General features: G+C 26.4%; 1 protein-coding gene across 2 annotated transcripts in view; it reads left to right on the plus strand.

Moving 5' to 3' along the window:
- LOC129958291 (ribosomal protein S6 kinase alpha-5-like) overlaps nt 1–27,534 on the plus strand; it is a 249,972-nt gene extending 222,438 nt beyond the window's left edge. For both annotated transcript variants that reach the window (XM_056070705.1, XM_056070782.1), the window contains exons 2-15: nt 7,602–7,670; nt 9,580–9,798; nt 12,231–12,346; nt 12,749–12,859; nt 14,184–14,264; nt 14,353–14,456; nt 15,424–15,577; nt 16,353–16,514; nt 17,250–17,363; nt 17,459–17,535; nt 17,621–17,765; nt 19,159–19,329; nt 20,323–20,532; nt 21,867–27,534. In XM_056070705.1, the coding sequence (XP_055926680.1) occupies nt 7,602–7,670; nt 9,580–9,798; nt 12,231–12,346; nt 12,749–12,859; nt 14,184–14,264; nt 14,353–14,456; nt 15,424–15,577; nt 16,353–16,514; nt 17,250–17,363; nt 17,459–17,535; nt 17,621–17,765; nt 19,159–19,329; nt 20,323–20,532; nt 21,867–22,703 (2,570 nt within the window). In that variant the 3' untranslated portion in view covers nt 22,704–27,534. The remainder of the gene's footprint in view (nt 1–7,601; nt 7,671–9,579; nt 9,799–12,230; nt 12,347–12,748; nt 12,860–14,183; nt 14,265–14,352; nt 14,457–15,423; nt 15,578–16,352; nt 16,515–17,249; nt 17,364–17,458; nt 17,536–17,620; nt 17,766–19,158; nt 19,330–20,322; nt 20,533–21,866) is intronic.
- The last annotated feature ends 318 nt before the right edge of the window (nt 27,535–27,852 follow it).

Below are 27,852 nucleotides of genomic sequence, written 5' to 3' on the forward strand. Positions count from 1 at the left end.
GCTGCTTTACTTTTCTTTTCTCTCTCTCTCTCTCTTTTTTTTTTTTTTTTTTTTTTCTCGTTTGGTTTAGCAGCGTTGTTTTTTCCCTTCTTGTTCTGTAAAGATATCTCACATTATATTTGAATCTAGGAATATTGATTTTATGACTTCAAAATGCGTCTTTTTATGTTTTTAGAAATTTTGCAGCCTAACACTTGATAAATATTTCGAATACAATTATCTTATACATAATATTTTGTGATAAATATTTTGAATAAAATATTTTTTCGCCATTGCAAAAGTTGCGAATCATATGCTTTTGTCTGCTTAATAAAATATTTTAATAGAAATCTTATTATTAAAAATTCTAAAAATTACTTTAATTTCTCATGAATTTTTAAATTGGTTTTAAAACCTAAAAAAAGCTTTTAAAAGAATAAAGAAAAGTATTTAAAGTCGATAAATACCCTTAATAGTGAGACTTAGTAAGTACTCTTAAAAATATTTAATCAGTCACAGAATAAATAATGTTCAATAATCTATTTTTGCTCCCAATTTTTAGTATCTCGCCTTCAAAAATATCATTTTCTAATGTAAAAATTTAGGATTACAAATGTGCATTCAAAAATACATCAATTAATCGTAAATAAAATATTTATATTATTTAATAAACTTTAATGAGAGTTTTATTTTTGCTAATAATACGGTGGAATCTATCTAAAAGATATACAAACATAACAGATTTTTGCAAAAATACTAATATCAGCGATTTCGTATCGTCATTTTTTAGATACACGAACTTCCTTTTTCTCTAATAATTTTCAATATTTTTAATATCTTTAACATTTTTAGTATAAATTTATTCATTTTTATTATTCAGTTATTTATACTTATGTTACTTCTGGATATTTTTACTTGGAGCAATTCATTATTTCATGAAGCTCACCCTTTTTAGATTCAAACCTGTTTCTTGTAAAAACCAACCCCTTTTGACATTGGAATTCATGATTTAGAACTCCGATTGTGGGATATTTTTTCTTAACTATTGCCAGTGTTGGTAAGAATTCCAGAAAGTTCATCTTGACTTCATTTATGCCAGTCGCCAGCTGGCCCCTGTCTGCATGTTAACTTGAGCTTCACTCTCCCTCAGTTCACAATGGGACGTCTCCAAGCATTAGTGCTTTATTGAAAGTTTTAGTTTGACTTGACCATCCAAACAGGTGGGAACTTGTCCAGTACAACACTCAACTACTACTAGTACGCGGACCTCTAAGAGAACTAAGGTTATCTTACAACTGATTGGTTGAATATTTATCCGACTTCGGTCAGTGAGTCCAACGCGTGAATCTTCAAGCGATATTTCCATTTCGACTGCGAATACAGCCATTTGTAGTTAACGCTAGTTGTGCAAAATAACTGAGATTGAAATAAGATGGTTTGTTTGGAAGAACCAGGTGAGATGAAAAGCTTTAAAAAAATTATTTTATTATTGTAATAAAAAAAAGAAATTAGCGATTAATTCGCTTTTCTTTTGCTATTTTTGCTTGTGACTAGCTGCTTTTTTAAAAAAAAATGTAAAGCACTTTTAAGAATTTTTTTACCAATCTTTGAAACTAATAATCATTTAAAAGTTATAATATTGTGTATTAAATAGGACGATTATTCATTTTTGTACGATCAGTAGTATTGTTATCATTTTAGATAATCATCTTTATTTTGAATTCAAAGATTCAAACTAGGAAATGTGTGTTTATAAATATATGAATTTTTTAATTTTTAAACATGTTTTTTGCGTAGCATTTTAAAATAGCAAGGCAATGTGTGCCTTGTTACTCTAATTTATGATTTCATCGGAGCTTTTCAACATTTCTTGTAACACAAGACATTTGCTATCTGTGGTTGTAAAGCATTCCATAATAAGACTTATTTTCCCTCTCCTTTGAAGGGCGGGGGGATTTACTGATTGTTTTTGTTAACTCTGTAGAAATATGAATTTTTTTCAAGGTTTTTAGTACAAAATACCATTCTTTATAAAGAAGTCTAAAAGCGAGTGGAAGTTCAGATATAAATTAGTTGTGTTTAAACTTGTGACATGCATCATAATCCATAATAAGGCCAATATTTAAACAAAATTGCTAAATTTTAATTTCTTCATAAGATTCTCTTTCTTCATAAATATACATTAAGATATTTAAATCTAAAATGTAGATCATTATATTTCAGCCACCTCCTTCAGATTAATAGATCAATATTATTTTAATGTGTAATATCACTTTTCGATATATGTATTACACTTTTAACGAATGGAACTTTTGTTTTGTGAAATAAAAAAAAACAGTAGTTTGGAAATGCCTTGAAAGCTGATACTTGTGGGGAACATATGAATATTTTGATGCAAATACGCCATTATTTACAAAAAGAAATTTTTTTTCTTTAAAAAAATGCTTGTTATGATTATATAACTCATGTTCGATACGTTTTTCTAATTTTTCCTTTTTCTCACAATTACCATTATATGTAGAGGCTGTTTTAAAATATCCACTAAGACAAAAATTCATATGTGTTTCAGAAACAAGTTTTTATTTTTTTTAAAATCTATTTCTTTCTAAATTTGAGTTAGTATTAAATTAATGTAGTAAAAGACATAAGCTATGGAAGACATCGTAGTTCCCAAAGTAGGAATGTTGATTAAAGAGAAAGTTCTAGTATTTGCCAGCGGTGAGGTTCAATGCGCCAGTGATGAAAGTTTTGGACGGAACACCTGGACTCTGGCATTACACTCCTGTGGTCCTGTCTTCGAGATCTGATAGTTATTTTATCTAGACCTAGTTAAAAATATTACTTTAAGCTCGGATATTGTTTTGTTTTATCTGTAAGGGAATTATTATTTAGTGACATAATATAACTCGTCAGGTTCAAGTGCCTTTGGTGGAGGCAGTTATCGTTCTGGGCGTGACTACTAGGATTTATTTTTACGGTTTATTATGAATACAATTAAGTTAATATTTTTTTATACTTGGGAATAATATATTTTAAATTTAAAATTTTATACTTGGGAATAATATATATATATATATATATATATATATTTAAAATTTTAATTATATATATAATAAATTGATTGTATATAAATAGTTTGAATAATTGTATCAATAAAATTTTGAAATTCGTATAATTGTTCTAGAATGTAATGTCTTTAAAATAGTTTTTAAATTAGTCGCAAAATTTATAAAATTTGAAATAATAAGTTTTATTTTATTAAAAAAAATCTGATTTAAATCCGTGGTAGCCATCGTGTATATGTAAAGATTCTGTATTCTTCTTTTTCGAAAATAATTAAAGAAAATATCCCTTTTTACCTTCTCATGTACGAAGTAGGAAGAAAGTATTGTAATTGTCAAAATGTTTGAATTCGAGTTTTTGACGAATCTCCAGGTTTCAGACATTTCTGATTCCGAAAAACACAGTTTTGTAAAATGTCTGTCTGTCTTCAACAAAGGTAACTCAAAAACGCTTTGAACTAAATGTCTGAAATTTGGTATATGGTTTTTACACCAATTTAGATTTCTGTCAAGTTTTGAACAAAATCCATCCAGAGGAAGTTTTGCACGGTAACCACAAAACAGAGAAAGGAAGACAGATAAAATTCTTTACATCGGATAGTATAGATCATAGTATCAATTTTGAGCTAAACCCAACAAGAAGTTGACTGTTTGACAGTCTGTACTTTAAGGATCACATAAAAACGTAATTCTAGTACACAGTGACTTTAATCTGTCAAATTTAGTATAAGAATTTGTATCTGTGTTTTGTGTCAAATTTTTGTTTCAAGCGGTTAGGAAAAATGCTTTTAAAACAACATAAAATTCGATGTTCTATTAACCGCTTGCCAGGTATTTATTACTAAAAAACTCGGCAAGGTTACGCAGTAGATTCAGTAAAAATGTCAAAATCACGCCGAAGGTTAATATTTAACTACTGTATGCCAATTCCGTACAATTCCTTCATTAGAGAGGATGTGAGAAAGTTATGAGGAGACCACTTCTACTATTGTTGCTTTTTGTAAGTCAGCCCTATACATTTTTTTTAATTGAAAAATTCTGCTTACGATGTAAATGAACTTCTTGAAATTATGATTAAAATAATATCGTTGCGCTTTACAGCAACGGACTTTATCAGTTTAGTTAAAACGGTTTAACAAATTAGTGTTTGAAGAAAAAATTCGTTTTCATGAACATTTCTGGAAAAAAAAAAGTTTTGTCAGAAGTATATCTCCTTTCCGAGGTTTTCAAGCGCAACTAATGCGTCAAATGATGCGGAATGAGAAGTCCTTGCAATCGAGGTCATAGCAGAGCGTGCCAAATTTGTGTACTTGTCAATAATTTAACCAATCCTTTTCTCCCAGCTGTGTATGCATGTGTTGACAGATTCTGTTTTTCTATCGCGAACATGCTAAGCTTAAAGGCTGGCATAACAAACAAGGTTTATGCGAGTTCCTCAAAAAACGTTATTTTTGTATAAAAGATTTATTTCGAGAAAACACATTATAAAACTGAACAAATACAGTGGTAAAATTTACTTCTTTACACCTAACTTGTTTTCTTTTCTACCATCTGTCCTACTTCGTAGTTTACTTTTGAATCCAGCCCAAGGTGAATGTCATCGATTAAATTTCTTTTCGGAATATTCAGTTTCTTTTATAAATGTGATAATTGTTGTGATTGAAGACTTCTCAATCATGGAAATGTTTATGTATGCGAATTTTAAGATTTTTATTACAAATTATATTTATTAGCAGATATCCCGTGCATTAAAATTCAGATAGACATTAAAAGTCTGACACTGAAGCTTAACGAATTTTCCCGTAAATACGTAATCGGTTAGATATGAATTAAAATCGTTCATAAAATGACTTAGTTCTAATCCTATATTTATCGATAAAATTGAACAAAATTAGTTTTCCAAGAATTTGTGTCGCGCAAATCCACTTAAAAAATAATCTGTTTTAAGATTTAAATAAGTTAATTTGCCTGCTTTTAATATCGTGAAATTTAATCTAGGCTCTATTATTATTATTATATTACAAATTTAAAAAGTGGGATCTTAAGGTACCGAATCTTTTTTTAAAGTTTTGTTACAACTGGTTCTGTAGTCATTGTAGAAAATATGGAATAATATTTTCTAATTTTTCCTTACAGTTATAAGGAACATTACATTTTAAACTGTATTTATGAAATTTTCACCATAGTTTTATTACATTGCCCTTGTACTAATTTAAAGAAATCTGTTTTCACTATTGCGTTTTATATTTTTGGTTCCAAATGCCATATTTAATACGCACATTGAAATTCCATACGCATTAAAATATAACGCCCCCCCCCCCAATGCGCATTATAGTTTATACCCTATTTTACATACTTGCAAAAGAGAGAACATGAAATACGATTCCTAAATAAATTATTTGAACAAAATTCTACTTTGATAGTAAAGTATTATTGTTATGCATAAATAAGTTTCACTTTTGTAACCAATTTGTCCGTATAGGGACATTTTAGAACTAAGCTGATTAGCATTTTTACTAGAAATGAAAGCTGAAAAATCGCAATTCTAATTCCTTTTTACTGCAAATTATACACTTGAATTAAAATTGTACAGCGAATTTTAATAACCCAATTCAATTTATTTCCATAACGAGAAGTTGTTTATTACGCCAACAGTTAAAAACCATGCGAATATTTCCTCAAATTACATAACTATCTGGCTGAAGACATTTTTGTCCTTTTTATGAAAAATTACTGCGTCTTGAAGAATTCAACAATTCCTTGAATTGCTACAATGCTATCATTTTGCAGCTGGATGAATAGAATAATAAAAACTGGCGAAGAATTTGGCGATGTAGCGCACTTCGTGGCGACATAAAGGAATTACTGAACTGAAATGTGTTGAATGCGTGCGTTGGAGTATTGCATAATTGTTTACATTATAGAAAGATTTCAATTCGTTTTTGTTGAATCTAGCAGAAGGTCAGGCCATCTGACCAAGGGATGGCATGTAATGTATTTATGTATTTACATCATATTCAGTGTTTTTATCAGGACTATTTTCTGCTATTTTAAGTGTTTAATAAATATTAAAGTTAATTAAAATGAGGGTAATTGTTGAACCAAAGTTAATTATTTCTCCCTTTACTGATTTAAATTTGTATTTGAGGATTGTATCATCTGTAAGATGATTTTTTTTTCTCTATGTTCAAAAGGATGCTATTTATGTCTAATTTTATTTATATTAATAAAATTAATATAGTTTTTTTGGGGAGGGGTTATTAATTTTATTTTTATTAGGAAGGAAGGGGCCAATTGCTTCTAATCAGTGCATTTATATGAATTTAACATTGTAAGAATTGTTAACATTTTCATTTGAAGTATTTTTTTTTTTTTAAATTTATGTATAAGTGAATATATATATTTGCTGTTAGTTTTTATTTTGTATAAAAATAGCAGGGGTGGAGTAGGGTGGTGGTTGTAATAAAAGAAAATGAGTTATCTAGAATTGCCTTTTGCTGAGTTTAGAAGAAGTGGGGGGAGGCTATTTTAATCAGTTTGTGAATGAAATATGTATTAATTGTTGTTAAGATTGCTTACCTTTAAAAATTGACTACATTCATAAACAATTACTAAGGTTTTATGCATTAAATAATTGTTCTTAGGAAACATTCTCTTCTATTCTTCTTCAATTGTAAGAAAATGAAAAAAAAAAAGTAATTTAGAATTTCTTATAAAATTTTAACTGGTTTTTACATACAAAACTCTTTTGTATTTGAGTTCTAGTATTGATTGTAGCATCAACATTTAAAAATTTTATTGCATTCAAATAATATATATTTCTTATATATATCTCTCTCTCTGTGTTTTAAATCTTTTTTTGAATTTTGCTTTGTTTTAAATATTTTGGGAACGAATTTTTAAAAAATACATTATTCGTAATTTAATTATCTTTAGAATGTGATATTCCAATTTGAATGGTGCTTTTCTTTCAAAAAAAATTTTATTTAAGATTTCAGAATAATACATTATTAATAAAATAAGAATAAGTGGAAAATCTTTTATCAAATTTCCTTGAACTGTTGATTAAAGATTAATTATTCAGAATTTCACAACGAGTGAAAACATTAAAGCATTTAATTTAATTTAATTTCAACTTTGGAATAGGCTAATCAACTTTTTTCTTTAAAAGAAGGGGAAAAAAAAACATTCCTTGATATTTTCTTAGATTTTATTGTGTATACAGGTAATATTTGAAGGCAATATTAGTTTTCATAGAAAGAGGAGAATGTTATTTTCTAATAAAATACTTCTTATGTAAACTTGCTATGCAAGACATTGAAGTCTCTTCATACCATATTAGATGGTTATCAAAATTCATTTTGTTCTGCTATTAAGTATTTATCTGTTTTTAAACTGATTTTCATTTCTTATATCAACAATGTATTCTGATATTCTTTAGTGAAAGTAAAACTCCTCTGTGTTAATAATTTTTACTTTAAATAATAGAATAATTACATTTATTAACATTTCTTAAGTGTTCTTTTTCGTGCTTAACTCATTTTGACTATTTTATTTCAGTGAACCTGAATGGCAGTGGTAAAGTGAGCATTTCGGATTTTGATTTGCTGAAAGTATTAGGAACTGGAGGTTTGTCTTTCAACATTTATTGTTTGGCTGTATAGATTTATTTTGTAGAACTGAAAATTTTAATTTACTAACATATTTATATAAAAGAGTTTGAATTTTGGCTTATTTTCTATTGGAGCACATTTTTCTAACTATCACCCACTGCATCTTGTCTTGTCCTTCAGATGTTTTTTTAAAGTTTTATTATTGAAAAGAACATTTTTAATTATGTTAAAATACACACTATAGTATAAAAATATTTATTTTAAATTATTTAATAATAAGTTTCACATATAATGTGAATTTGTTATCTGTTAAAATACATTGCTCATTTTAAGTGTAGAATTCAATCCACATAACGTGTCATTCTCATGTTAGAAATAGTTCTAGATTTGCTTACAATCATGTCATTTAGGTACTTTGATTATTAAGTTGGTGCCAATTTTAATAGAACTGATTTATATATCAAAATTTGAAACCATGCTTTCATTAAATGACTTAAATCATTTAGATGAATATTTTGTTATACCTTTATTCAGTAAGTGATATGATGAGGTTATTCCAGTGAGATGTAATGTATGGTTTAATGCTACTTTGCAAATCAACAATCTTTGATATTTATAAAAGTATGTATTTTTTTTTTTTTTTTTTTTTTTTTCAGTCTGAAGGAAATTCTGTGACAATTCAGGACTGATTGATATTCTTAACTTTTTTTTTTCTTCCAAGCAAAAATAGTTTTTTTTAAATAGATTGAACAGGGAAAGAATGGGGGGGGGGTTATCTTATTCTAGGAATTGCTAATAATTATGAAGGAATCAAACTCTATTTCAATGAAATTCTTGTTTTTAAAAATAAATTGTGCATAAATTTTAAATAAAAATATTACTTCATTCAAACTAACAAATAGACCAATTACTATGTATAACACTGCATTTTTTTTACTGTAAAGCTCATGAATGAATTTCTCGAGTTCATATATGTTTCTTATTAAGAATAATTTGTTTATTATAATTTTATAAATAAATCAGATTTAAATGATTTGAATGATTTTTTTAAGTTATTTAATTCTTAATATTTTATAGGTATCTCTTACCTTTTTTCAAAATTAATTTCTTTCAATCCCAAAGGACTTGAAAAAATGTAACAAAATGTGGTTTTTTTTTAGGACATGAAATTCTTCTTTGTCTTCCTTGTGTTGTGAAACATCAAAAATATAATTTTAGAAAAGTTTTGTAGATTTTAAAGCAGTGCATTAAATAAAAATAATCCAAAATAATAAAATTTATTGTATTTTATAAATTTATCTTGATAGGAATGAAATGAATTTTAAAATATTTCTTTAAGAAAAAGACATGGCACATATAGATATTAAATGATTCAAGATTATTTAGCCTTAAAATTATGCCTTAAAATTATTTAAAACATGCCTTAAAATTATTTCAACGACTTTTCTTGATGGTTGATATATCTATTGAAAATATGTATGTATTGTAAAATCAATTTTATTGCATATAAAAATTTGATATTATACAATATAGGTGTATAATATTATATATTATACACCTATATAATATTTGATATTATATAATATAGGTGTCAATTTTATTGCATATAAAAATTTGATATTATACAATATAGGTGTATATCTAGAAATGCAAATTTACCTTAGATTCATATTGCTAATACACTGCCATTTTCTAAAGTTTTTCTTCATGAATAAATTATCTTTAAAATAATTTTTGTATAATTATTTTTTGAAGTATTTTGCTATAAAAAAAGAGACGGCATACTATTTACATTGATGTATGTTGTTTATTGATTTATCGAATTATTCAATGGTGATGTTATTCTGTTTCTTAACTTTCTGCTATTTATTTTCTTTTTCTTATTTATAGTTTTTTTAAAAAAATATTCTTTATATATATTTCAGCTTATGGTAAAGTCTTCCTTGTGAGGAAAGTTACTGGAAATGACCGTGGGAAGTTGTATGCTATGAAAGTATTGAAAAAAGCGACTATTGTATCAAAGCCAAAAACACTGGAACATGCTAAGACTGAAAGACAAGTGTTAGAATCCATCCGACAGTCTCCTTTTCTTGTCACTCTTCATTATGCATTTCAAACCGATTCCAAATTACATTTAGTCCTTGGTATGTTTATTACTTAAATAGTAGAAATAATTTGTGTAAATAAGCATTTGGTAATGTTTTTTGATAATTGAAAACTAAAACTGGCAAATGATATGAAGGAGCGAGCAAATGGGCAATTCTGAAACAAATCTGAGTCCTTTAAATTGTTGAAAAGGCTTATAAATAGGTAACTCATGTGATTTCCATATGGTTATCAAACAACTTTTTATGATTTCCTAACAATTTCTTTTTTGACTCTTGGAATGTTTACTTTTTTTAATCTTCAATTGTGTTTGAAGTTTGGTTATATATTATTTTTCTGGACTGTAATTGTATGTATTTCTTCATTAAGGAATAAACATGTAGGTTTAAACATAATTTTTAAATAAGTGATCTGGAAAAAGTTTTAACTGTCATTTCACCTTTTGAAGTATGAATTTGTTAAGTTTTCTAACATAACTTAATTTATTAAACCTAGATGGCACTTTATATTTGGAAAATTTGCTGTTATTTTAATCCAAATATGAGTAATGAGTGTATTTGGGATGTTAAGGCATGCCTAAATAGGCTTTTGTTTATTTTAAAATATTTTCTTTAGCTACAGATTTAAATAAATAAAAAAATTGTAGCATGATTTAGATACACATAGGGATTAAAAGCAATTTGGGAAGTCTTTAATTCCCTACTTCCCCATGTTTCCTGTGATTCTCTGTCAATTTTTTCAAGTTATAAATACTGAGATGCAAATATTCAAATTATGATTGGGTTGTTTTCTTGAAAAATTTGAACATATATTTGCACATTTCAATATTTATATTTAAAATCTTTTTCTATATAAAAACAAAAAGTATGCAAAATTTGACTGATTGTTTGCATTTTTTCCAATTATTTTATTCCCCAAACTTTTGCCAAAATATAAATAATCAAATATAAAAAGTTTCAGACATTTGAAAAATTTTCCTTGAAGATTTTGAATATATGCATATAATTATTAAAACACATTTCTAAATTTTCATGAAGATTTAAATTCATATGTTTTTGAAAATCATTGGCTTAATGATGGAATTTTTATGCTAATTAAAATGAGAAATAAATGTTACAAAATGAAATTTTCCCATGTTGTTATTTTTGAATTCATTTAATTTGCTTTTCAACTTGTTCTAATTTCATTATTTTTTAAAAATATGCTTACATTCTTTAAATTGAAATTAAAATTGCCTTGAATATAAAAGAAAGTTTAGCTAGTGAAGGTATTTACATGAGAATCATCTGCTTCTGCTGAATGTGGTGCCCCACTTCTGAGTTGAACTGTGTACCTGTGTTTTGGCCTTACATGTGACCTAGAAAACTGCTCACTGTTGTTTCTCAATACTCTTTCTGCACTTGACTTAGTTTCTTCTCTTGTAACCCAATTCTACATCCTGCAGCAATCTGGCCTTATTACCATGAGTTGTGGAATCTGCGTACTTTCTTCCAATTATATTCGAATCACTTGTGATTCATGTTGGAACTTTTGCCTTTTTTTTTCATTTTCATGGGACTGTTCTGTAATTCAGTTTTTATATTCATTTAGGGCAGGGGGGGGAGGGTAGTATTTGGCTCCACCTTCCAATTGTCCTCTCTTTTAATTAATTTTTTTTATTATTTTTATTTAAAGCTTGAAGTCTATGATTGAAACTTAATTCTGAAAGTAAATTGCTTATTAAATTTAAATAATTTAACCTATTTTAGGCTTTTAAAAAACATTTATGCCAATTGTTCAGACAACTAATGTAGTGTATGATTGATTATTGAAATCTAATTATATAATGTTTGTTATTTACTTTCAAATGACATTTCAGATTTCTATAAAAATATTTGATTTATATAAATAAACTAATGCAAAATTTATCCATTTCTTTCTCACTAATTGCAGAGTAAAACAGAGGACAGAGATATTACCTGTTTCTGTTAGATCTAATCTTCTTTTCTAAGTAATTATAAACTATTTAACAACTTGAAGGAAAGAAGCATTAAAGTAATAAAAAAGGTGTTATGAAGCTGAACAAATTTATTTTAAATACTCATTTATTAAAGGCATATATTTTTGTGATAAATAGTGACATATATGACATTTTGATGCAATAGTGACAATATCTTACAGTGATTGATTTGACACACAACACTTTTATTTAACAGTTTTAACCACAAATGACATACAACATTTTATAACAATTTGAACTTTATCACATACCATGTACAATAATTTATGAGTAGATATAAATAACTTTGACAAATGTTTCACATCAATAAAATATATCTGTTAATTCCATATGTATGATTTTGAAATTACAATGAAATAACAATATGCATATTTCTTATGAATATATTGTGTGATAACTTACTTTTCTTCTTATTATTAATAAGTCATTATTCATTCCTTTAATATCTGACATATCAATTTAATATTATAGATTACATATCTGGAGGTGAATTGTTTACCCACTTATATAACCGAGAATGCTTTAAAGAAGATGAAGTTAGATTATATATTGGTGAAATTATTCTTGCGTTGGAGCATTTACACAAGGTTACTATAATTTTCTTGTTTTTCTTTTCAATAAATAACAAAAATAAAGTAGTAATAATTATGTTGTGTAAATTAATCTGAAACTTTTTATAGTATTTTAAAATATTTTGATGTTAATTATTTCAAAATACATTTTTTTGTGTGTGTCAAAAACTAATACTTATAAACATTTTCCATTTATATTGCATTTTAGATTTTCTAAATAATTAAATTGTTTACAATGTGCGTTTTAGGTTCGAAATGCTAGGCTAGCTATGAAAATGTTTTGAAACTATACAGTACAAATTGCTTTTGTTAACTTATTTTCTTATCTATAAACATCTTTTATCATGTAAACAAACTATTTAGTTATTACTTTGAATGAATATGTTAATTTATACTCTATTATGTTTTTGTTAATAGCTTGGGATCATTTATCGTGATATCAAACTGGAAAATATTTTGTTAGATGCTGAAGGTCATATTTTACTTACTGACTTTGGATTGAGCAAGGAATTTCTGCCTCATGAAAAGGTTTGTTCTTTTTTCTCCCTCCAAAGAAAAATTTACTGACTTACTGTTAAATAATTATGTTCTACCTATTATATTTTACTTTTCTGTGGAAAACCATATTTAGTTTTAGTTATTCTCTTTTACAAAGGCATTGTTTAAGAAATGAGAATGACAGTTAACTATTTATATATCAGATTTACACATTTTTCAAAAAGAAAGCCTTTTTTAAATTATTTTGTTTACAATGTATTACTGAATTGCTTTATTACTTTAAGAAATTATGATTTTGGTTTATGGTAATTGCTGGCATCAGATTTTTTTTTAATTTTATTTTACTCTAAATTATTATTGAATTGAGCAAAATTGAAGTAGAAATTATTTAGATTTCAAATTTATTTATGCATTTTAATGTAGTCATTAGAGATTTTATTGGATTAGTTGTATATTCTTGGCCTTTTAATGTGCAACTTAATTTAAAGCATTGATTTAAATTATGCATATTTTTAAAATTATATTAAAAGCATCAAATTCAAAATAATCATAAAGTGTTCCTTTTTTATCAGAAATTTATTTAAAAAATTAGATGCATTTTAATATATTATTTATATGTTTTAAAAACATAAAATGCCAAAATAATAATTTTTATTATATTTAAAATTCCTTAGAATACTTCTAGGATAAATAAAAAAAATGAAAAATGTTCTCATGTATCTTTATCATATATATATATATATATATATATATATATATATATATATATATATATATATATATATATATATATATAATATGTATGTATGTATGTATGTTTCAAAACCTGGCTATTGCATTATACGTACCCGTTGAAAAACTATTAAAATTTTTTGTAATGCATATATTGATTTTGATATTCAAATGCAAACAATGTGATGTGATCAGTTTAGGCATGGAAATGAAATATATGTTCTGTATAAGTTTCTTAGTACTATCAAGTTAAAGAAACTAATGGAATTAATATATTAAATTATATTCATATCCTTGTTATGTCTTTGAATTCCTTTTGCTTCTTTTAATTTTGTGTATAATAAGAAGTGTTTATTTATCAGAGAACTAGAAATTTTTTATGTGGTGAATTGACTATTAAATCAACTGGTAAATATACAAAAACACAGTAAGTAACTATTAAGCAAAACATAGGTACTTTATTTTAGCCAAATATTTGCCTGGCCAAAGAGTCTGGAACTTTGACTAAAATATTTTTTAAGTTATGATTTTTACTTTTTTAAATATTGTTATTAATGAACATTAGTGCTTATAAAATATATCCATCATTATTATTAATGGAAATGCATGCTATTGTTTATAGGACCAAAGAACGTATTCATTTTGCGGTACCATTGAATATATGGCACCAGAAGTGATAAAAGGAGATGATGGCCATGACTTTGTAAGTAATGTGTAATTAAACTATTTTAGTTTTTAAGGTTTCAATATTTTTTTAAAAACATTTTGAACATTATTTTCATATATTTTAGTGTGTTGACTGGTGGAGTGTAGGTGTGTTGACTTATGAACTTCTCACAGGTGCCTCACCTTTTACTGTTGAAGGTGAAAAGAACAGTCAAAGTGAAATTTCTAGGTATGAAATGTTGTATATTGGTGAAAAATTGATTTTTGACATGCAGTGTTCTTTTGATATTTGTCTCCATGTATAGCATTTATTTTTAAAAGGAGGCCTGTTTCCTTGAATATATATATATATATATATATATATATATATATATAATATAAATTATATTTCAAAACAGAATCGAGACATGCAAATTTTTTAACAGAATTCATTACAGTATATTCAAATAAAAATATATATTACTTGAATAACACAGACACCTATAAATTTAAATAACACTCATAATAATAAATACATTAGAATAGGTTTAAAAGCACATACTTAAATATTGTTTAAAACAAATGAATTATTAAAAATTCATGACTCCTTAGAAACTTTCATTCATTTTTTTTTTTTTATTGTTAAAAGTGCTGGCTGATATGTTTCTGATGAGAGCATGTTATATAAAATGATTATGAATGTTATATGAGATGTTGTATATATGGAAATTGGATAAGATATTCTGAATGTTTCTTGTCATGAAGCAGTAAATTTGTGTAGAAGTGTGCATGTTGCATTTAAAAAGAAACTTGCACATTTAAAGATATTTTTAAATTCTCATCTCTCGTGTTTAAGCTATGATTATTTTGTCAGTTTTATAATAAAGAATATATTTATTGTTACATCCTGAATAAATTTTATTTTACATGTAAGGTTAGTTAATTCTATAACAATAATTTGATTTTAATCAAACAATTGCAAAAAAGAAAAAAGATAATAATAATTATAAAAAAAAAATGTGGTCATAATTTTTGGAATTTGGAAGGCCTCTGCACGATTTACTGTTATTCTAACTATTATTCTATTTACTACTTTACTTTATTTTTATACTTGGCATAACTGATAAATATTGCTATCTCATAAGAAATTATTTATAACATAAAATATTGCCTATTTATTAAAATATTGCCTTTTCTTACAAGTTTTTCTTTTTTAGGAGAATCTTGAAATGTGCACCCCCTCCTATTCCAGATCACTTATCAAGTGATGTTAAAGATTTTATTAAACGGCTACTCGTTAAAGACCCCAGAAAGAGGTTAGGAGGAGGTGTAACAGACAGTGAAGAGTTAAAACAGCATAGGTTTTTTAAGGTACAGATCTGTGTTTCTGAAATTTCCCATGTTTCTTAATAATTTTTAAACTATATACAAATTATATATTTCCTTTGAATCATTTTATATTTTGAAAAAAATATTCACTATTGTTAGAAGATTGGAACAAAGTACTACAGATTGTATGCTTTATAATTTTTTGAAATTGTTAAAGCATGCCTTTTTAAAAATTTGTATTGATTTATCATATATTTGGAAATACTCTTAGGAAAGAAAATTAAATTATTATGTAACTTGTGAAATTGAACACATAATAGCAGAGTAAAAAAAAATTGTTATATTTTATAAAGATAGCTATTTTATACAAATTAAAAAAAATCATTTGTACAATCTAAAGGCATGTTACATTATATGTAATACATATCAATAGCTCTTTCTTTTTTTAAAGCATGTTTAATTAAATTTGTATCAGAAAAAATTGCTAATTGTGTTAACTATTGGTAATTAGTGAGAGAGCAGGACTTGAATTTATTTTTTTATCTGGTAATGTTTTTCTTCTTTCGGAAAGCGTTTTTTGCATAAAATTTTCTTTTTTCCTTTTTTAAAGCTAATTGTAATTTAGAGCATTTTTCATCTTTTATGTACGGAATACTAACAGTTTTGTTAAGATGGTTTTTTTCAATACATACATGTTCCTATGATTAAAATCTGTTTTTTTTTCTGTCATCACAATTCTTCTTACTTAAACCCATTTATTTAGTTTATAATTAAAGTCTGAGATCATTCCTTTAATTCGTTTTCTTTTCTTTTTAAGAATTTGAATTGGAAAGATGTTGCTGAAAGAAAAAATAAGGGTCCAATCATTCCTGTTATTGTGGATGAGTTGGATACCAGCAATTTTGCTTCAGAATTTACTTCCATGACTCCTATATATTCTCCTGCTGCTGTTCCTCCAAACAATGATAAGCTATTTAAGGTCAGTAAAATAAAATTTCAGTTTTGTGTGATTACATGATTTTTAGTGATCGGAATGTTTTAAAATCTTATGTTAACATCTTATATTTTCAAATATATAAATGTTGACACACTTCCCATGGAAAAAACAATTAAAATTCTTTGTATATATATATATATATATATATATATATATATATATATTATATATATATATCATTCTGATATGTATTTTACAAAATGCAAAAAATATATTTTTTTCATTTTGAATGTGTTGATTCAAAAATAGTCTATTTGTTTGTTCATAGAAAATTTGTTTATTATTTTTCCCTGTATTATTTAGACTCATTTGTATAAATATGAATAATTTTTATTGCAATAAAACACATAATAATAATGCATAAACATAAACATCATAAAAAGCATGATAATAAGTCCTGAATTTAATATTAAACTATTGCTTTTGATTTGTTAAAGAAAACCATAAATTGATTTCCATGATTCAGTCATTTCTGTGTGATTTGTGTTTTAAAAAAAAAGTGTTCAACGAATATTTGAGGATAAAATCAAATCAAGGGTAGCTTCAAGTGAATCTCTCAGTAGATATGTTGCTGATAGATGGTAGATTGATGTATTTTTTTTTATTTTCTTGATATACTTTTTGGTATTTTTTGTTGTTTTTTAAATTCTTTAACTTAAATTTGTTATTCAAAATCTTAAATACTGCTGCTAAAATTTTATTATTTGTTCCTTACAGGGTTATTCTTTTGTTGCTCCTTCTGTTCTGTTTAGTAGAAACGTCATTAGCGATGACATATTTGGGTTTCCTGATAGACCTGACATATCCAAATTATTGGCAGCAAAATTTAAGGTAGAAATTTGTAATTTAGCTGTTCTCTTTTAAAATTATTATTTTCTCTGAGATGTGCAGTTTAATATATATATAATTATTTCCTTTTTGGACAGAATTCTGCTTTCTTCCAAAAATATGATCTCGTTATGAAAGAGGGAATCTTGGGCGATGGTAGCTATTCTGTGTGCAGGTACTTGTTTATTTTAAATTCCTTTTCCTTCTTTTGCTTTTTTAATCTGAAGTAAAAAATGTAACATTTATTTTCTTTTTCATAGGAGATGTGTTGATAAAAGCACACGCATTGAATATGCAGTCAAAATTATCAGCCGTTGCATTGATAGTTCCAGGGAAATATCTCTGCTCAAACACTGCCAAAGCCATCCCAATATTGTTCAACTTCATGAAGTGTTTCATGATGAGGTAGAAACTTTTTTCCTAGTCTTATTTTATATCTATATAGAAACTATTGCATTTAAAGGTAGAAATTAGATAGAAATAGATTTTAGGTAATAAGTTAAATATTCCTAAATAACTAAAATCTCAGCATAGATATTAAAGAACATTTAACTGAATACCTCTATAAAAGAAACATGTATTAATTCTATTTTATAACCAGATTTTAAAAATATTTGAATGAAAATCTATGCATTTGCTCAGTTAAAAATACTCAATTTAGAGATTAAATACAAATCTCTTTGTAATAAATATTACAATGAAATGTTGGAAGGAGAGTAATCATTATTTTTTGTCCCTATATATGCTTCATATAATAATATTACTGTTTATTTTATTTGTTATATTGTTATTTTAGTATATTTGTTTGTTTTAAGGAATTTTAACAAGCCAATATACATATTTGTTAATGCTTTTAAACTTTAGTTAAACTAATATTAAATTAAATTAATATTATATTATTAATAATATAATTAAAAACTAATATTAACTGCCATGTTGAGAGTGAAATTTTTAAATGAAGCTGCATTGTTTAATATTTCATGATGCATTTGTTATTTACATTGCTATTTGCTATATAAATTACAAATGTGTTATCAAACCTTGTTTTTGAAGAAAGCTTTAGTTTTATATATCTGTATGATTATTAACATATTCAAGGATAGTTAATTTCAATAATTCTGGTATAAATGCATTTTTTTTGCTGAATCTAAATTTTTTTATAATTATCCTTTAAATAATTTCATTAATTAGGGGGTCACTATTTACTAATACAAAAAGCAATTGAATACCTTTTTAGAATATTAGTTTCAGTTTCCACTCAAAGTATTTTTTGCATTTTTAAAAAAAATTATCGGCTAATACATTGTGCTTCTCCAATTTTTTTTAAATAATGCCATTATGTTTTATGAATTATTTTTCATATCCATCAAATAACATGCAATAGCATTTCTTGACAAATGTATTATTAGTATTGACAGTAAAGCTGTAAAATGAATTATCCACTCTTATCTTATCCATTCTTAAGTTTAGGCATCTGAATCCATATTTTTTTCCTAAATGAGTAATTGATTGGCCATGGGTATTTTTTAATGTACTTCATTATATGGTATCTTTAATTTTAGATTACTGACTTAAATTTGTATTATACTTAAAAAGTTCCTAAAAGTTTTGTGTATGGGAAATGTTTTGAAATTTTTTAAAACCCTTAACTAAAGATAATAAATGTTATTTTTAAATGGAAAAAATTAAATATTTCTTATAATTATGCAAATTTTACTGCATTCTTATTCTATTACATTTTTTAATGTAATTGTGACTTTTATTGTTACATCCGATTTTAAAAGAATTTGATTTTCAGGCTCATACGTACATTGTATTGGAATTACTTAAAGGAGGTGAGCTTTTGGACAGAATTCGAAAGAAAAATAAATTCACAGAATTGGAAGCTGGGAAGATTGCTCGTCAACTAGTTTCTGCAATTAATTTCATGCATTCTCGAGGCATTGTTCACAGAGACCTTAAACCTGAGGTAAACATGTTTCCATTTAAAGAAAAGTGAAACAAATCTGTGACTAGCATGTATACTTTTTTCTTGTGACATAAAGTTATACAAGAAAGAAATAGAACAAGACAAGTATAAATCTTACTATTAGTCAGATAAATGGGTCAAAATCAGCATTTTGAATTTTATTTGCTGTACTGATTTTTTTTTTGACATAAATAGAGTCTTTAATAATGTTATTATAGAATAATATAAATATTAATTGTAGGTTATCTGTATTTTCATTGTTTAAATTTGTGCTCTAAAAAATTTCTTGCATAATGCTGTTAATTTTCAGTAATCTTTTTTTTCTTTCTTTTTTTTTTCTTTCCCCTACGTATTTAAAATTGTATCTTTTACTACTTTAAGAAATAAACTAATATTTGAGAAGTATTTCCACATCAGAGTATCATTTCTATTAATTTTTCTCAAACAAACTGAATTTATAAAATTTTGGAATTACTGTTTCGAAATCATATATAAGAAATTGTATAATAGGAAATGTACAAGTAGCCAAAATTGTATTGTCATTAAAATTTTTCTCTTAGATACTTGTATTAAATGAAAGTTTGTTATACTGCATTTGAACATAGTTATCAATGTTTCTTTTTATGAAATCATTGATTGTTAAGTTGTGCTTTAATTTGTTAATGTATCTAAATATAATTTAAAGGAACATAAATCGTAATTAATATTATTCATTAAAACTGTTTTTACATTCTAATACTAGTTTCAAATCTTACAAATTCATTCCTACTTTGCTTGTTAATTGACATTTACATTCATTCAAATTGTTACTGTTACTGTATTTAATTTCCTTTCAATCTGTTTATAAAAAAATATGTATGCAAAAAAAAAAATAATAATAATAATTTTTTTTTATATATTTTCATTCTTTTAAACTTTAAATAAAAATGTGATTTTATTTCATTTTTTATATATATATTGAAGATTGATTGATTTTCATATTTTTCATTGTAGAATTTGCTTTATGTGGATTCATCTGACAATTCTATCATCAAAATAGTAGATTTTGGCTTTGCTCGTATCTTGCCAACAGGAAATCAGAAAATGGTATCGCCTTGTTTCACACTGCAATACGCTGCTCCAGAAGTTTTGAAACAGACTGTATGTGGTACAAGCTCTGGTTATAATGAAGCCTGTGATTTATGGAGTTTAGGCGTTGTTATGGTAATGAGATAATTGTTTTATGTATAATTTTATTTTTAATGGCAAAATTATCTAATTTTTTTATGAATAAACTTTGAAATTTCCATTGATTATATAAGAATAAAATATTGTTCAACAGTAAGAATGTTCAAAAATTTTACACGTTACAACCTGCATTTCCCCTTCCTTACTCATTGGGTAAGGAACTCGTTAATGTTTATAGTTTATACTAGTTAATAGACTAATAATGTTAATGTAATCAATACTAGCTAATGTTCCAAATAAATATCTTCATATAGTTTGATTTAATTAGCTAATCTTCTATTGAAATTTTTTCATTTGCATGAATTTGGGGGTTATAAATTTATGCATAAATGCAACTGTAATCGTTCAGAATGGGGCAAAACAAAGAACATACTAAATACTTATTGCTAATTTATTCTTAATAAACTTATTCTCATAATTTATCTGATAAAAGCATTTCCCTTAATAAATTTTTTCCTTTCTTATTTATATTAAATTTTAGAATATATTTTTGGATGAAAGTGAATTATATGGTATTTGTGATGCTATGTAAAAGTTTAACTTTTTAGGAGTTCTTTAGTCACGAACTTATTGAATGATTTGCTTACAAGATGTTTCTGATATTTAATTAACTAAATTGCATTTTATTATCAAGTCCTACTATTAATCACTATGTGTGTGTGTTGTATTAAAGACATTATTTTATTTTTAATTCTGTTGAAAAAGATTTTAAGTGCAAACTTTTAAAACCTGCATTTTCATTTAATTTTTTGGTGAAAAATTAGTTTTAATTTAATTAATTTTTAGTTTTAATTTAAAAAACCAATTTCATTAATCTTTCAAAATAAGCTTTCGTTTATTTTCTTGTTAATTTTTAGTAATGATTTTTTAATTTATTTATTTACAAAATTCATTCTTAGCAGGTACCATATTAGATTGCAAAGCATATTAGAAATTTCTGATTATAAAATACAGTTTTAACCCTCTCCCTCCCGCAGAATTTTATTTTCTAATCATTTCAAGACTTTTAAAAATGAAGTATGAATTTTATATAGTTTGATTGTTGATATACTGCAGATGCTAAAGTTTTAATACGATTGTGAAAATATTATTTTACCATTTATTTTTTGTTTATTAATTCTAAATATATTTTGTAATAATTTATAATATCTTGTAATAATTCTAAATATATTTAATATCTCAAGCACTTTTTTTGTAAATTTGCTCATTTTATTTTGGTACAATGAGTTATTTTATGTAATTCAGCACTTTTTTATTTCCAAGCCTGTGTTATGTCTGTTTATATATGTTATTTTTATTTTCCTCTTTAGTATACTATGCTATCTGGTAGAACACCTTTCCAGTCCTATAGTCAAGACACTAGTGCTGCTGCCATCATGCAAAGAATTCGAGAAGGTGAATTCAATTTTGTTGGGCCACAGTGGGATGTTGTGTCATCAGAAGCCAAGAATTTGATTCGTGGACTTCTGACCGTGGATCCTCGCCGCCGATTCACTATGCAACAACTAAGGCAACATCCCTGGATCCAAGGAGTCAATCCCGGTGTTTACTCCACCACTCCGCTCATGACCCCTGATGTCCTCTGTTCCTTGTCAACACCAAGGGCTGCAGAAAGTGCTGTCAATGCCACAATGGTCGCTTTTCATATAGTAACAAAAGAAGGGTTTCGTCTGCAAGATGTTTCTGCTGCACCTCTTGCACAACGTCGGAAACAGAAAAAGAGCTCAACTGATGTCGGGAGCAATTCGTCGCTCAGCAGTGACATGTCATCCAACAGGACTTCCACTTCTTACTCGTCCTCAGAAAGAGAGACATACAATAGGACGATGAAAGACAAGAATTCGTTTTTTGACTACTCTGAAGCGAGGGTTGCTGACTACTTATCAACTTTGCCCGACCTAGCCAAGACAGAACCAATCCACGGTTCGGTCACTTGGCCCACGTCCAGTAAAGATGTGAAGTGCCCTCCTGAAGAAACATTTGGCCAGCACAGACCAACAACACGTTCCTACAAACGCAAGCAAGACAACACTCCTGTTGTTGCATCACCTCAGAAAGATGATGATTGTGTGATCATTGCTGAAACTCTGGCAACACGACCACATTCTAGAAAAGTTAAGAAAGCAAAAGTTATTTTGACCTGTTGACAGATTTTGTACATAGAACATTTAAAAAGAAAAACTGCCTTTTCATCAAATCATTGTATGAGAGCTTTTTTATACTTTTCTCAGTCTCTCCGTTGTAACTAATAATCATCTTTCTCTTCATTAATTTATTATTTTTTTTTGTTATTATGATTTGAAAAAAGTCTTCTGTGCATTTTTGATCCATGTTTTGATAATTAAGAATTGCAGATGGAAGTTTACCATTGTGTTAATTTTTTACATACCTTCCAACTGTGATGTTTCAATTCTATTTTTCCCAAAAAGGTCTTGCAAAATCCAACTTATCTTTTTTTCAGTGTAAAGACATTTATGTGGTATTCTTTCCTTATCTAGCTTAAGAAAGAATATTTAGTTAAAATTGCTATTTCATAAGTATTTTTTATAATCCGAGTGGATGAAAATGCAGTTTTTATATTTAAAGCCAATATAAAATGTGTTAATGTGTTATCATTTACTAATGAGTCTTTCAAAAGATGTTTACATCATGAGTGGAATATTAATATATTGATTATTTATTATAGAGTGGTGATTCTATTCCTTCATTATAAGTGCCTCAAAATATATTTTGCACATAGAATGTAGAGGTAGTATTTGTGAAAGTGAGAAAGCTATGTCTGTGTGAATTTCTTATGAAATGAATGAAAATAGTTAATATTTAATTGAACAATCAATATTGAGCAGTTTAACAACAAATTGCTGTTACTTTACTGCGGAAGGATTGAGAAGTTACTGAATATGCTATTTAAGTTATATGAGAATTACAATTATTGAATTAAAAATTTTCAACAACAAAAATGAACTAAATTTCCTTTATTCCTTGACTTAAAAATGTTGTTTGACATTAAAAGTGAATTCTATTGTTAGCCAAATAGATAAAGTTCCTGATTTTGTTATTCATTCCTGAAACGGATAGTAGTACTTTTCATGGATATTTTCATCACTTAAGTGGTCTCTCAATAATTCGAGATATTGTACCAGAGGATTCTCAGATTAAGCAAAATGCCAGATAAATGGCGATTCAATAAAAGGTGCATTTTAATAACAAACCTACTTTGATTATAAGAAGGAATACTGTGTAACACGTATTATAAAATTTAATTTAACATGGGCAGCAATTTATTATTTTAACTTATGCAATTATTTATAACATTGCCTTTTTCAATTATACTCCACATTCTCTATTTTGAATATGCCAATTCCTGTAGCAGTTAGTTGGATTATAGAGAGGCCACTGTGTGTCAGAAATCTGGATTATTAGTTAAGAGACTGGATTTATATTCTGTTGAATTACTAAACATTGAAATACAATATAGTAGTTTTGAATGAACTGAAGAATATGCATGATGAGAGCTCAAAAATTTGAATTGACCAACATTGTGATGAGGAAACAAAATTCTAGCTAGTCCAGATTTTTGGCATGATACATTTGTTTTTTTGCTCATGCTTCAAATTATTGTGAGAAGAAAAACTTAATTAATTGATTTCTATTGTATGATGCTTTCTTAGAATTCCATTAGCTTCATATTTTTGATTTTTCTCATTTGATTTAAAATTTAACTGCATCCTGGAGTTCAGTGTCAAAATGCTCATTTTTGCAAATCTCCAAGTCGAAATTGTTTTATAATGCACAATATATTTCAAGTTTATTTCTGCCATTAAATTCTGTTTATTAAACATATATTTTCAATAGTATCGATGCTAGTCAGAAATGTTGGTTTAAAGCAAATAGACGACAGAAAATTAAAGATAATATTTTTCATTTTGTTATAGTATGACTGCAAAAGTACATTAAATAAATTGGGTATGAATTTAATATTAAAAGCAGATATATTTATGAATTGTTAATTTTATTTAAATTTTGGGTGACTGATAGTCAGGACTTAGCCAAATTGACCAAAGGATTCATCATACCCTTACCACCTGCTGAAAGTGATTATTAAACACTTGCCTTTGGTCTAGGTAATTATCCTAGTCCAAATCTGATATAAAAATAATTATATATCTATATATACATTGTATATAGTATGTGTATGTGTGAATGATGCAGTTAAGTTATCTGAACATGTGATAAGGGGAAGTTGTTTATAAAACAATACTTTCCATGATTAGACCGTTGACATTTTTATTTATTAACAAAGAGGGTATTTGGCGCTGGTATAGAAACAGAAAAGAAACAGCTTTATGTTTCATTGTATGCATTTTTCTGTGTGCTGTGTTTGATCTGAAAGTTGTATGCGAATTGTATGCATGGAAGTGATTCCTTTAAAATGTTCTTCATTCTTGGTAATGCCATTTAAAATGTGAAAAATGACGTGAATAAATTGCATTAACCAAACTTATAAATACTAATATAAAATTAGTTTATTTATATTTATGAAAAAAAAGCATTTAATTTATTGATTGCAGAAAGGGTTATTAATTTCTGAACAGTTAGGAAGAAAAAAAAATCATATCCATGTTCTACTTTTATAATATATTTTTGTTCTTCCCCGTATAATTTTTCTTCACTTAATAACTGCTGCAATCTCTAGAATTCAGATTTTTTGAAGAAATCCTTAAATTCACTATCTTGAGCTTAGATTTGAATTATATTTCGTATCGTGTCTACAGTGAACAAAAAATGTTTGTGTGATTAAATATAAATATTTAAAAAGAATTAGATTTTTTAAAATTTGATGTGTTGATTTTTTTTGTTGCACCAAATTTTTTTTCTGTATGTAAAAATATAAAATGTGTTAATCAGTTTTCTCACCCCCTCCCCCAATTTTTGTTATGAATGAAGTGTATTAAAAAATGGTGTTATATATTACATATCTAAGCAATTAGTTGCATCTTAGTATTTCTATTGCTATGTCTTTCTATTAATAATAATAGTTTAATTTTGCATGAAATTGCCTTAAGATCATTGTGCCTGAATTTTCTATATCCCTTTCTTAAAGTCAAACTATAAAAAATAGTCGAACTGTCCCATTTATTTATTTTGTGAATGGAAAAATAGTCTTTAATTTTAAAAATAGTAATTCAACCTATCATCAATGGTAATACAAGTTAGTGGTACTTGAAAGCATTCTATGTGAATAAATAACCTTATGATTTAGGGAAAAAAAATTGCATTTAATGTAAAAATTTAAATAAAGGAAGCTATGAAATTGAATATTGAATAATGGAGTTTCAAACAAAATTGTTTTAATGTATAAGGTTTTTTAAAATAAAAAATCTTATTCGGGACCATTTATCATGACATAATAATTATACAAACTTCATTTCTGTGTACAGAATATACTTGAATTGCCATTGACTATTCCTTAGTCTTTCTTGAAGCATTCGTGCAATATTGCTGTAAGCTTATGAAATTGAATTCCCCGGGTATATCTGCAAATTGTGCCTTGTTCTGAATATCACAGTACTGTAATGGGTGTGTTTTCAGCATTAAAGTTTGTAAATCGTTGTATATTTTAATAATAACCACCTGCCTATACAAATTTCACTTAGTATTTTGTAAAATGTGGGTCCAAAGAATAATGTATCAGAAAAGAATGATCTGGGAAATGTGTTGGTGTATATAATTTATTTTGTACTTGCATGCTATGGAGATGCTTGTTTTAAAAACCATATTTTTGAATTTCAGATTACTGGCTGGAAAATTGTTGTTTCTCTCCATTTTAAAATAAATTTTAAATTTTTCATAACTGTTAATATTTTATTTTTGATGCAGTAATCTAAGTGGAATAATATTATTTTAATTTATTTCATTATTTTTAATTTTTATTTTATCTAATTTTTGCTCAGCAAACAAATTTTAAATTAAATACAAATTCTTTTCCTAAACTTAGTAAATACAATTTTCTTGAAGAATTTATCACCATATTTTTGAATTATTTATTCTTTGTTGTTTTTAAAATCTATTGAAAAGCAAATTGAAAGTAAATTATTTGTTATATATTTTTTTGCCCCAATTTATCAAGATAAGTAGTTAAATGAGTCTTCCGAAATTCCTAATATTTGTTATGAGAATTCTTGTTGTAAAGTTTTTTTTTGTTAGGTTCATGATTTAATGGAAGTATAAATGCAAGGGAAAAAAAATAATCTATTTTTGTATAAAAGCTCATAATAATGTACTAAAATTTTTCTTTTTAATATAATTTCAACAGTAGTTAACTCTTTTAACCTTCATTTGTGTTTAGTGGAATATTTTCGTTATCCATAAAAATGTTTTACGGTATTTTGTCACTATTTGGATTTTTATTTATTTTTTGTTTCAGTCAATTTTTTTCACAATCTATTTATTTAAAGAAATTTTTGATCGTTTTAGGAACATATTATTATTATTATTATTTTTTCTGGACTCTGATCGCATGAACTGTTTCAATGAATCCATTACTAAATGGTTTCTGTTACACTTGTATGAAGAAGTAATCCACACCCTTTGAACTTTGGAAGCGACATTGTAATTTTTGTGTATTCTGTATAGTGTTCAATGTATTTTGAAGTCATGTAGAATAATATATACATATTAATATATATATTTATAAATCATTCCAATGCGCATAAAGAGAATTTTCTATGAGTGAATATTATATATCTGCATGTATATATTCAGGCAATAATAAATACTATTTGTAAGTGTTATACACACTTTGCAGAAAGAACTTGTGTACTTTTGTTAGTCAATATTTTGAAGTGTGATGCTGAGGAAACTCAACTGCCTTCTTGTTAAGAAAGAATTTATGACGCTGATGTTGACTGTGAACGAGTTCTTTTCACTCCGGAATTATAATAAAATAAATAAATAAATCTTTATGATTTGTTAAAACGTCTCCGTTTCATTTCTCTAGAAATTTCTTCTTGACTTTGTGGTGGAATAGAGGTCATTACGATCCGTGCAGTGGAAGTAAGAGAACGTATGTTTAAGGGACCATTTCTTTAATGGTCGCATTTCACACGAAACAAACACAAGACAAGGCATTAACGCACACACCTTAACAGAACAGCATCTCATCTCATTCTAATTACAATCGCAATGCACTGTGGAATGCTTACCTAATCAGGCATTGGCATCTGTTATCCAAAAGAGAAGATAGAGTAATGCAACTGCTACAACTTTCCATTTTGAGTTAATGGATTTTTGGGA

Source organism: Argiope bruennichi, chromosome 1 (assembly GCF_947563725.1).
Source record: "Argiope bruennichi chromosome 1, qqArgBrue1.1, whole genome shotgun sequence".
Taxonomy (NCBI): domain Eukaryota; kingdom Metazoa; phylum Arthropoda; class Arachnida; order Araneae; family Araneidae; genus Argiope; species Argiope bruennichi.